At 52.4% G+C, this 12,301-nt stretch overlaps 1 protein-coding gene across 1 annotated transcript; it reads right to left on the reverse strand.

The window, feature by feature from the left end:
* Positions 1-2,181: 2,181 nt before the first annotated feature.
* J4E90_007490 (uncharacterized protein) lies at positions 2,182-11,955 on the reverse strand (the record flags this gene model as incomplete). Its single annotated transcript, XM_051437026.1, has 1 exon — positions 2,182-11,955. One exon carries the CDS (start codon positions 11,953-11,955, stop codon positions 2,182-2,184), a length of 9,774 nt encoding a protein of 3,257 aa, XP_051288772.1.
* Positions 11,956-12,301: the final 346 nt, after the last annotated feature.

Consider the following 12,301-nt stretch of genomic DNA (forward strand, 5'->3'; position numbering starts at 1 on the left):
TCCCGGGCCCAGAATTCTTGTCCTCTACATGAAGCAATGGTTGAAACTCGTCGTCGATCGTTCCTGGCGGCGATGATGATACGAAGGCAGAAGGAAAGTATCGTCGGTATCAGCGCCGTCGCGATAAGGATATGGACGAACATGTCGTTGGCAGATTGATTAACACCAGCGAGTCCGTGACTGAACTTGAACGGATCTGAGCTTAGGTTGGTCTCGCCATTGTGAATGTCGTCGAGGGTCGGTGCGTACGATGGTAACGTTGAAATCGGAATTTTGGCAGCGTCCATTTGTCAACGAATGTCGGATGTGGCGTCTTTCGCTCGAGATTGGCTATGAAGTGTGATCAGAGAGAAGTCCAAGGTACGATGGAATACTTTATAGCATCTGTTGAATCTGGTGGACTTCCGGTGAACGTATAAGCTTGGTGCTGGGCGTAGCCTGACTCTGAGTTGCTGTCTGCGATGCAGAGTCCGCTGATTTCAGATCTCGCCATCGGAGCCTGCATTGGCCGGTCCGTGTATTGCCAAGTAAGAAAGGTGCAGGACCTGGTAAGTGCAAACAGCCAAAGATTGAGGTCCTGCAGCCGTCTCCTACAAAGTCAGCACGTCTGCACTACCTTGTCTGCAGCCATTTTGGCAGCTAGGAGTACTAGTGTTAGTAACGTAACAAGACCCTGGGGTACTACCATTGGCAGAGCCGCGATCTCAAGGTAGATTGGGGAATGCTAGGTGGATCGATACCTACAAACGTGAGCAGGTCGCCGTCTCGTGGTTGCCACAGAGTGTGGCTCGAGCTGCTTACTTTACAACCGCAGGGCTGCAATTGTGCGCGAAGGCTTTTGGATCGGTCTGGCCGTAAATAGTACGCAACAATGTGGGTCATCGTGACTACTTAAAGTCATCCTGTTGGCCTTCGCGTAAAGTCGGAGGAGAGGGATGGCAACAGGTGTAGTACAAGGACTCGAGGTTAGGAAATTAGCGCTGACACGAGATCCATTGGCCTAAGCCCTATCGTGACCCGACTTTTACATCTAGCCTCTTCGAGTACGTGTCAATATCTCACTCAAGGTCGCCGGTGAGGATATTATCCTTCTTGCCGCATTTTCAAAAGTGATGAGGACAATTAGAGAGTTCCTAGTTGTAACGTGTGCGCGGTAGTGGCGAGTCAAGTGTGGTGGAATTGCGCTATCGGAAACCTCATCAATGAACTTGGCAACAGCGAGATGGTTTGTCGTATATTTCGCGTTATGGCAACGGCCCGTAGATATGGTCGAGGTCGTTAGGCGTGTCATGAGCTCCTTCTGTACCAGGACAGCTAATCATGACGAGCAGCGTTTCATCGACCGTTTGCCGAGCTTTGCCGAGCGTGCTGTTCTTTGGTCTCGGACGTCAAGAGCCGACAGAGGTGGAAGCCAGTTGCGCATGAGGTTTCTCTGATTAGTCCTAAATGAGGTGCGTCACGCAGCGGAATTCCAAACAACCGCTTCGAAATGAGGCTGACGTGGACGTGGCTAAGGGGGTGTCAACAAAAGACACACAGGGTGTGATCTTGTAGCTCGGGTGCGACTCAGCCCGCTGTTCGAGACGAGAAGAGGCTTCAAGTTTGGCTCCAGGGCATATGCACTGGCATTCCATGCTGTGCTCCATTTGGTACGGTCAGATCCGCCGCTGGGTAGCACAAGATCCGTAAATTCCACACTGGAAGATGGTATTTCATTAGCGTAGCTCACGCAGAACCTGTGTGAATTGTGGCTGTCAGAGTATTCTCAAAGTCTTGTCATCTAGATGATGTAGGGATGAGAAGGTTGAGAGACTGTCGAGGGATTTTCGAGGAAAGAAGTGGTGGCTGGTGGATCAAGGTTTTGTTGATGGCTTGGCGGCCTAGCGTCTGACGTCACTACGCGACGCGACGCGATTGCCTCTTCGCGAAGGCTTTCGCGGAGGCGGGAGAGCTAAACATGCTACGTGCAACAGCCGGAAGGACACCAAATGACAAGATCATCTTACATATTAAAATCATGCCGAATACTTATACAGCAGAACACGCTTTTACAAGACGCCAAATACCCAATGCACCAAGCCCAGGTCTCTAACTCCGACAAAAGCACATCTAACATATATACATCCTTACAATATTCACATCCGCCTCTCATGTTTCCTCTCTCCACTCCGAGTCTTGCACTCAACTGCTCCCCAAAATCCTCTCATAAGCCTCCTCCACCTCCCTCGCAACCTCCAACAGCGTAACGATGACAATTTGATGCGTGACGTTCGGCAAGCGATCCCGATGCAACCCAATCCACTCCAACGGCGGCGTCGCTTCGCCCATATCCCTCAACTGTGGTGTCTCGATCAACGGCGGCTCGAGCGGCGTATACTCGTAGCGTGACTGTGGCACATTCACCACCGCGGTGATCTTTTCTTGGCCGTCCGGTGACACGGAGGGGGCGCGGGGCCGGTTCGAAGGCATGGCGGTTGTTTTGTCTGAAGCAGTGGAGGGAGAATCGGGTGCCGGCGCGTTGGGGTCGTCTTGCAGCGTTTGAGATGTGCTGATTTTGATGTTGGACTCGGGGAGGGGTTTGCCGAGGCGGGAGGCGAGGGTGCGAGAGTGGTTTGACCACATAGTACGGATGTAGGAGATGCGCGAGTAGTTCCAGCCGACATCTACCTTGCCCTCTAGGGAGCTGCGGAAGAGGTAGTCGATGTGTGTTCCCTTGGGTACTTGCCAAGTGTGCATTGTAGCGATGACTTTGGGTACGCGTAGGATGGTGCCGCCGCGGGCAGAGCTGACACTCGCTGACACGTCTTCAACGGTGAGTTCCGTCACGGGTTTGCTCTTCTTTGGTGTGGGTACTGAAGCCAGTGCGACAGAAAGTTGGCCCAACGTCATCCCGAGACTGGAGTGAATCTTGGTCTTCTTTTCCAGTGCGACGGCAAAGCGCGCTTGCATGTCACCAGCTTCGAGCATTAAGACCTGATTGTCTATGAAGGTTGATGGGAAGACCCCAAACCTGATTGACCGCAACGTGACCACAACATCAGTATGTAGTGAGATTGGTGCTTTGAAATTGTCTTCGTCGGGCTTCGCGATGAGCTGGCTGTTTGATCCTAATCGTTCAAAGGGTTCCGGCACTGATGATTTGCGACGAAGGAATTTTTCGATATCCCTGAGAGACTGCTTGTACGCTTGTTGGTTCTCTTGAATCAGCCGTTCAATCGCTTGCCATAGCGCAAGACCCTGTGCGGCACTCGTAGCATGACAAAAGACGTGTACTTTGCCACCATCGAGTATAGCCACCAACCGATCTTGTACATCTTCACCCTCTGGGCGAACGTTGTACATCAGGAAGCCGAACTCTGCAATATCCGCCATAACGAAAGCTTGGAAGTCGAACCCAGTCCGAACGCGTAGCTGACGGAAAGCTACTGATGCTTGGATGAGTGGTGTCTGACGAGTGTCCGCCTCTTGTAAAGGCCATCCAATCGACGTACGTACTTTGATCTCATGCAGCTCAATGAAGCCACTAGTGCGGCCTGTACTCTCTATGCCAATCTTTTCCACTCCGACACAAAGGTTCTGTTCGGATGTGGTGGTCTTCTTGGACGACGCCCACAAGTTGTGAATATGAAGCCATGACTTTCCGATAGATTGGCCCAGATCTAGGTCGACCTTCACATCTGCGATGGCTACATTGGCGTTCCAAGGGAATGCAGTGGCGGCAGCAACTTGCTGATAGCGTTGGATAAGGTACTCTTGTGGCTCCGAGTTGGCGCTAGGTGACGTGGGCTTAGAAGCTCGGCGGATTTCCGGTGGCACCCAGATCTCTCGGAACAACAGGAAGTCTTGCAGTTGACGAGCATTGATTTGCAGAGCCGTTGGGTTGATTTTGAGAATAGCTGATATGCCACTAGTACCGCTGAGATGCTTGCTGTTCATCAATGATAATACGATCGATTCCACGTCCAAGCTGAACGTCGACTCTCGGGAATAGACATGCTGCACAGTTGTTACAAGCTTCTCGAACGTAGCTGACGCAGCGAAGAAGTGACCGTGCTCCTGAGATTTCACGCTATTGACGGTAATGTAAATGTCCTCAACCTTGGCGATTGCCGTGACACGAGCGATGGGTTGGCAGCTGAGACTAAACTCCTGCTTGCATATTCGAAGTCCCAGATTCAGTCTGGTTCTGCCCAAGATGGTCGTTGGGTCCGCGGTGATGATGTTATCTTCTTCGAGTAGCTTCGCCGTCGGCTTAGACTGATCTTGAGGCTGTTGAGGTGATTCGTCCGCATCCTCGTCTTTTTCGCGGACTACGGCCTTGATGCTATCCGATATGTCAATAATGATGGGTACGACAGTCGGTAGTAACGTATTGGTCGATCCATCAACACGAAGCTCGGCGTTGAGAGAAGGATCACTTCCGTCATCCATATATTCGACGCGTACAGCCACGCCCGGCGCGCGTAACGCCAGACTGCTCTTCGACTCGTCACCAACAAATTGGCTATAACGTCCCTTTTGCTGAGCTCGGCCGGAAGCACCTTGAACCGGCGCTGCATCGCTCCCGTGAATGTGCACGACAGCTCCAGCAAAGTTGATGTCGGCGGTTAGAGATGCAAGGCGTTTGTTTCCAAAAGGATTCTTCCGCTGCGCACCGGTAGTTGTTGGAGTCATACTCCAGTTTGCAGAAGCTTTCCGGAACTTCTTACCAGCGAGGGCGATAGACCGTTCAATCACATTACCTGGCAAGACGAAATGCGAATCGAGCTGGAGGTCAAGCGATTTACCAGCAGCAAAGAATGCCAACTTGCGCGTGTCTTTGGTGGATGCATATGCTACGTTGAACACCATCTTTGGTAACAACGCCGAGTTGAGCGATCGCACCTTTTTGTTTGCCGATACTGGTACCATCTGCAACCGCATCTCTTCGATCATCAAGCGTGCGGCATCATCTTTCTGCGTTGAAAGATCAATCTTTCCAAAAGAAAGCACAAGATCGTGGATCTCATTCCTTGGAAAGGGAGCCACAGAGTTTCCGACAATCCAGCTAACCTGTAGGTCCAGTAGTTCCAAGGAGTACGTTGATGTGAAGAGAGCTCCAGAACTGATGCTGTCAGAGTCTTGATGAGCATCGCGCTTGACGCTACGGTCGCGTCGATGAGAGATTCTGCTCTTTGTATGTCGGAGGCGACGCAAATACTTCTTCTCCTTGGATAGGTCCAGGTCCTTGATCTTGTCTTGAAGATGATTCATCACATCCACGACCGCTGACGCGGTGTCCGCGAAAACATTGACCTCCAGCCCTGAGCTTCGCAGGCGGTAGACCCTGCGGGCAGGTTCAGAGTCTTTCTCCGTAGTGGCCTGGAAAACCGCGCCGAACGTAAGATTACCGCATTGGCGGAAGGAAGTCGCGTCTTTCAGATTCATGTCAATAGTGACTTCATGAATTCGAACCACAGCTTCTGGGTACAGCAGGATGCTCTGATCCAGGTCAATATTCGTAGCCCTTAACTGCACCGTGGACAGTCGGAATGCAAGATTGGCTGTTGGTGAGTCTGGGTGTTGACCAGGAGCGCTAGCTGAAATGTGCATGCCATGCAAGGTCATTTGCACACTGAACAATATATCCCGGGACGAGGTCGGAGCTTTGACTACTGGCGATTCTACTGAGGCCGGGAACAGCTCCTCAATGTGTGTCTTCAGCACCCCAACATCGTCCTGAACCGCCTGAAACATGTGCGACATCTCTGGCTTGTTGACAGTCGCGATGAAGGACTGTATTTCTGAAGCCTGGACGTGTACCGTCTCGACGATACCAGACGCCAATACTTTCGTTTCATTCTCAGTTTGCGTTATAGATACTCTTCCATTGAGTGGAGGCAGCTCAAGCGAGCTGATGACATGAGAGCCGTCTTTTGAGGTGCTGTAGAGCCGATGGAAATTGGCTTCGAGATCGTAATCGACACGCAAAGTGACATGTTTGCCAAGGCTAGGGATGACAGCTATACGCCCAGAAGACCCTGTTATCGACCAGCCGAGTGGCTGGAGCACAGCAAGTTCGATCTGGTATGCGTCCATAAACAGCGCAAGCGAAATGTTGGGCAACTCCGTGGCAGGCTTGCGAGGCTCATCGTTGTCCGAGGTCTTGCTCCTGACTTGTTGTATGATCGTGGACTGTCGATGGAAGTACGCAATCTCGTCTTTTAGTACATTATCGGCTACTTCGATGAGACCCAGAACATCCTCTTGCACCTTCACGACGATCCTGCGGCTTGCAGCTGCCACCTTAATCTCGTTGGTCAGTTTGCTCTCATCTCCGGATTCTACCATGGCGAAGTAAATGCTTGGTCGTTCGAATTGTGTTTTGGCCAAAAGCCGAGAGTGGGAAGATAGTTCGCCGACAGCGTCATCCACATCCAGATGAGCTGATATGATCTCGCCATGTCCCGATGCTCTGCTGTCGGCGTCAAGGAACGAGAATCGCATGCTGCTGCCCGTGTTGATGCTTCTAAGGTTGATAGTGTCTAGCGTGATCTGAACTTTGTCGGTCGCAAATACTACTTGGAGGTCATGGTCGAACGTCGGCTTCGACTTGTGCTCGGATGGTGGACCAATGGGCTTTGTCTTCTGTGCTGCCCTTAGATTTTCCTTTTGGAACAATTCAAGTAGCGACTCTGCCAATTCACAGATTTCCCACTGAACATGTAGAGACATCTCTCCTGAGCTGATTTGGACGATGGTGGACTTCTTCGGGATGCTGGCGTCTACCAGCATAAGCCCAGCAGGTTCTGTCGGAGGTAGCAAGACGACGTTCAGGGTTAACAAACCTAACGACACCTCGCTTTGTCTTGGCCCGGGGTCAATGATGAATTTGATCTCAGCGGACCTGATGTCGACATGTACGGGTGCAGAGTTGGGAGTCGGAAGTGGATCCTCAAGATGGCCAAAGAGTGATCTCATTGCGAGACTCTTCTTCACATGCGCCAAATCCCACGTGCGCCACTGGTCCCACATTGCGATGATCTTCTGCTCCGCATCCTCGGGACATGCCACATCAGACTGCGAGCAGTCACCGAGGATAGCATCTTTCTCCGATTGCGGAAGACATTGCCAGGTGTATCGAAAGCGGGATATGATTTTCCATGAGTCGTGACTGCGCAAGTGGTCCCTAGCAGCTCGCAGGGCGTACGACGCCTTGGTGAGAAAAGCTGGATCCGGATGTTGGTCTTGTACGCTTGTGAGGTACCAAGCCAGATAGCGCAGTCGATCTTGTTGTCTTTGCTCGACCTCAGTAAATCTTGTCACCAGCTTCTCCGATAACAGCGTCGTTCGATGGATGAGTGCGGCCAAATACTCAACCTTTTTGCTTGCGACGGCGTTCTCCAAAGACCGAAAGGAAACATTCACCGATGTTTCCTTGCTTTGCATCATCCACAGTAAAACGTCCCTGATTTCAGCCTGTACAGCAACTGCTCCACCATCGCCATGAACGTCGCGTTCGGTCACTGACAGGCCAAGCGAACCGAGAGTGGAATGCAACGAAAGAGAGTTCTCGCCAGCTCGCTCTCCCGGAAACTTCTTGATCCTTGCCGCCAAAGTTAACTTGTTGAGAATGAGATCGTACTGGTCCTGCCCGGTCTCATTCATGGAGTGTGATCGGAATGTGTGTTGGAAACGAACGTGTGTGAAAGGGATGCGGACATTAAACTCCACAGAACTACCCTTTCCCTCTAGTCGGTTGCGATTCTCGAGAATTTTGGTCATCACATCGACCTGAAACTCGTCCAACATGTCCTCAGGACGCTTCGGCTGGAGTAGTTCAATCAGACTCGATACACATGTAACGAACTCTGGTGTACAAAAGACGCGTATGCCTGGCTCCGCGCTAATGAGTATGCTGCTATGTGTGAAGCTCTCATCCAAATGCTTTGTCGATACATCATTGAAGACAACATCATCCGCGTCCTGAACATAATTGGTGGGAGGTATGGCAGGGAAGATCGGAACATTCGACAAATCCGGCTCGACCCGATCGAAGGTAAAGTGAGGTACAGCCAAGCTGCTGGAGTATGCAACGGAAGATGGCACCCAGCCTGGCTTGACATGCTCATCCTCCTTGAAAGGTGAGTAAGATCGATACCTGGCCCCTGCTGGGTTTGGTGATCCACTGAGCAGGGTTCGACTCTCACTGCTAGCCGCAGTCTTGTTGACTGTCTTGTGTCTGACCGCGGATCTGATGCTGCTGGCGATCGACTTTGAGGATGATGAGCGCTTGCTAGTCGCACGCAGTCGTGCTGCCTTGGACGATGAAGCATTTGAGGATTGTTTGGATGACGTGAACGAGCTAGTCTGATGAGGTGGTTGGAAGAGGAAGATAGGATGGGGCACATCAGGATATTGCATTGCTGGTGTGCGCACATACTGACGATTGGCATCGTCTTGATATGAGGAAGAACCGCGTTCGTCGGTAAGCAGAAACCGAGTTCGATTCGTCCGCTTGTCGTGCATTCGTATGTGAGCCTGCTGTTGCGCGCGCTCCTCCGAGAAGTCCAACTTCCGCGTCAGCAGATTTAGCGACAAGGCAGTTTGAAGGTAAGCCTGCGTAGTGACCGCTTCTTTTTCGTTGGGGCGCGTCCTGTGATGCGCCACGGACTTGGATGGAACAGCTGTGATCGTAAAGTCTGGTATTGAGACACTGAGTCGCTGCGAGAACGTACTTCCAGCAAGATCATTAAAGTCGAGACTGATGGGGCTCGTTTTGAACAGCAGTGCTTCTTGTGCGATGTGTGCACAGATACTCACCTCATCGGTCCTCAGTCTGAGGTACGTCGCATCGTGGATCACCGGGACTTCAGTGAGGGGCAGGGTGTTTTCATCGTCGTCGAGGGTGAAAGCAAATGCGCGTGCTGCTCCTGCCGCAGTTTCAATGAACTCGGATGTGCAATCTCCCGATATTCTGCCTACATCAAAGTCCCAGCTACACACATAGGTCGGCTCGATTGGAGGGAGGCCGAAAAGGCGATGTCCAAAGATGACAGTGGAGTCCACAAAGAGCTCCGTAGGCCCACTTGTGAATTCGTTGGGTATCTCGGTATCTGGTACCAACCCTCCAAGAGAGACGCTGATGGGACTGAAATTGACCATCAGATCCATGTAGTAGTTGGTAAACCTGAGGTCTGCTGAAACGAATGGAAGGTCGGCTCGAATACCACGCCCCGCTGCATACAGATTGGCTGGTAGCAGTGCACATGATTCATCGGCGGAAATACAGAGGATTACGTCCAGGTCGTTAGAAAGCTTGGCTGGTTGGGCGTCCGGCTGGGCTCCATCTGCAGCTAGGCTTGCACTTGGTAGCCCCTGGAATTCTTCCAGTGTCTTGAAATGCATGTCGTCGCCGAAGTAGTTGTCTTTGATCTTCATAAAGTGATGTATGAGCCAACCGTACAGTTCAAGACTGAGTTTTTGACCTTGAATGTCCATGAAGAGCCTGTCGGTGTGCATCGTTGATGTCTCGTTCATCAAGGTATGACTACCGGTCAAGGTAAGTCCGCCTAAGTGAGCCACCTTCGGCGACTGCAGAAAGGTGCGCAATGTGTTCTTCTGAGGCATCAGAACCTCTAGACCCAAATTTTGGCCCTTGACATCGAACTTGATCACACTTTCAAGTGGCCGGAACTTGTCTAGAGGTATGAACACTTCTCCTTGTAAGTTTTGGCCCGACAGAATGACAAAGTTGTTGTCTTCTAGATCAGAGGGGTTGTTTATAATGTTAGCGTCGTTTGTGTTGAGATACAACTTGAAGTTGGAAAAGTCGACGTTAAGTAAGTACTGGAAAGGTACAAAAAGAAAGTAATCGGGTGGTGGCCCAGAGCCCCAGTCAGCTACGAGGTCCATGATGAGGAACATATGATCTCTCAGCAAGAACAGTTCCAGGTCTTGACACTTGATGTTGAACAGCCATTTTCGTAAAGTGTTCCATCCAAGAGGATTAGAGAGGTCACAGTCAAGAGCGATGGGACCGGAACGCCACAGAAGACCATGATTGACGCTGGATGAGATCTCTGTGCTCGCGATATCGACATCGACCTTGCTCTGGTATCCCTGCTTCGAGGCGTACATATCCATGACATAATTGACAGTGGATTGCTCCGCTATCTTGACATCGATCCATGCGAACGGACGCACATTCTGTGCACCACCAGCATCCCGACGCTTCCCTCTCCTGATGCGAGACTTGGTCTTGCCCTTGTTCTTATCAGCGCCAGACTTGTCGTGTGTAGCTAATGTGTGGGCTTTCCCTTTCCACTTCCAGTCCTTGGAAGGCTCGCGGGTTGGTATGCGTAGTACCGTATCTTTCTCGATACAGAGGTAAAGTTTGAACACGGTTTGAACACGGAGCTCACCGGCCTTCAAAGGCGTTGCGGGAACAGCGTCGACCCGCGAGCCAGGAAAGAACATATTCTGGAAGATTCCGCGATGGCGATCCGCCCAGGGTCCGTAGTTGATAGTGCCACCAAATATCTGTATGTCCATGCCATAATCAGGGGGGATGCTTCCGTTGATGTCGTAGGGGCGAGCAGGATCGATTTGCGTGCTTTGGTCAATATCGTTCTGGACCGGACCAGGGACATCCCAATAGAAGGAGACGTTGACACAAGGGCAGTCGGCGATCAATGATGTCTTGGCGTATTCGATGCCGTCCCATTCGCCGTGACCATCGTTGGTAGTGTCGTCCAGGTACCTTGCCAGACCCTTCCAGCGCTCGCGACCAGGGAAGTGCCATTGTGAGTTCAAAGGCGGGTTATTAGCAGTGCCTGACCGGGTGTGAGTGTGGATAGAATCCGAGTCGCGGGAGAAAAGTCCAGCCCAGGTAGGAATCCTCTTCAGCCATCGCCAATGTCGCCTATGCCTTGCTTCCTTTTCGATGATGGAGTCCTCCGGAACACCCCCTGCTGCCTCCTGTTTATACTGCACAGCGGACTCGAGTTGTCCAATCTTGTAGTCGGGGTTGGGCTTCATGTGCACGACGGGATGGGTGACTTGGAAGTTGAACAGCTGTTGGTACACGTCCAGTGGCCGACAGGTGGAAGCATCAAGAGTGCCGGTAGCTTTCTCAAACTGCGCGGTTATGACGGCCAGCGTGTGCTCGTTCCCTACCACGATGGCGCCCTTGACGATGTCGACATGGACGGGAAGGAGTCGAAGGAAGGCAGGAATGTCGGCTTTCTTAGGGCTTGACGAGGTCGATCTACCTGTGTCGGCTCGTTTGACCTTCTTGTCGCTGTCGGTGTGTGGCTTCCTCAACTTGATGTGGTGGTGCTCTTCCTTCTCCGTCTTTTCATAGTCCGCCACTGACCCTTCCGGCGATTTTGCATCCTGCGCAGCGGCCTTTGCCTTCTTCTCAACTGCGTCGATGATACCGTCGTATGCGGGGCTCCGGTTATACATGAAGGCTTCGATTCCGGAGATCTTGATGGAGAAGCGACATGGTAGCTCCTTCCGCGTCTGCTTGCCTCCCTTCTCGGCCTTGTCTAGATTCCCGCTTCGACTTCCAGAACGGCTCCTCGGCGTGCTTGGTGTGCGTTCGCTGTCGGCCTCGGAGGCAGGGTCGCCGTCGGTGTATACGCCTGCATCCTTGACCCGGCGCAGCCAGTAGTTCCAAGTGATGTATCCGCCATGCACCAGTATCGTCTCGTTGTGGCCATGGTACCGTATGTCCTTGAAGAAGATGCGACCGCCCAGTAGGGAGATCTGCAGCGAAGTGATGTCGATGTAGGCGTCGAAGGTGCGCCAGGTGTAGGCGCGTATGCCGTAGGAGACGAGCGTGGCGAAGAGGCGGTTGAAGTAGAAGAGGAAGAAGATGGTCAGGATGCCGCAGATGAGCAGCTCAACCAGGAAGACCCAGTTGAAGCCGTCGCGCGGGTCCAGAGGCTCCGCGACGATTCTTCCCGCCATGACTGCAGCGCGTTGTGTGTAGGAGGGTGAGTGTCTTCATGGCTCGAGGGGGAAGTCGCGCATTGTCGTGGACGAGCAGTGAGGAAAGAGCGCCCGGGTCGCTATGGCGCATTCACGCGTCGTCTTGATACCTCGAGACGGGTAGGGCGACAATGGCGTGGAAATGTTGGAGCATGCCCTAGGGACGACGGCGCTACTGGGCCAGGGCCGATTGAGGTTCGAGGCGCGCCCGGCAGCTGGCAGGATGCGCGTCATGGGCGTGTTGCAGGGAAGCGAGCTTGGGCCTGTGCTGCCTCTCCGCAAACCTACCACACTGTGGAGGGCAAACGTGCACAAGACCACCCAC

The sequence above is a fragment of the Alternaria incomplexa genome, assembly GCF_024043165.1.
Source record: "Alternaria incomplexa strain BMP 0042 chromosome Unknown scaffold_11, whole genome shotgun sequence".
NCBI lineage: Eukaryota > Fungi > Ascomycota > Dothideomycetes > Pleosporales > Pleosporaceae > Alternaria > Alternaria incomplexa.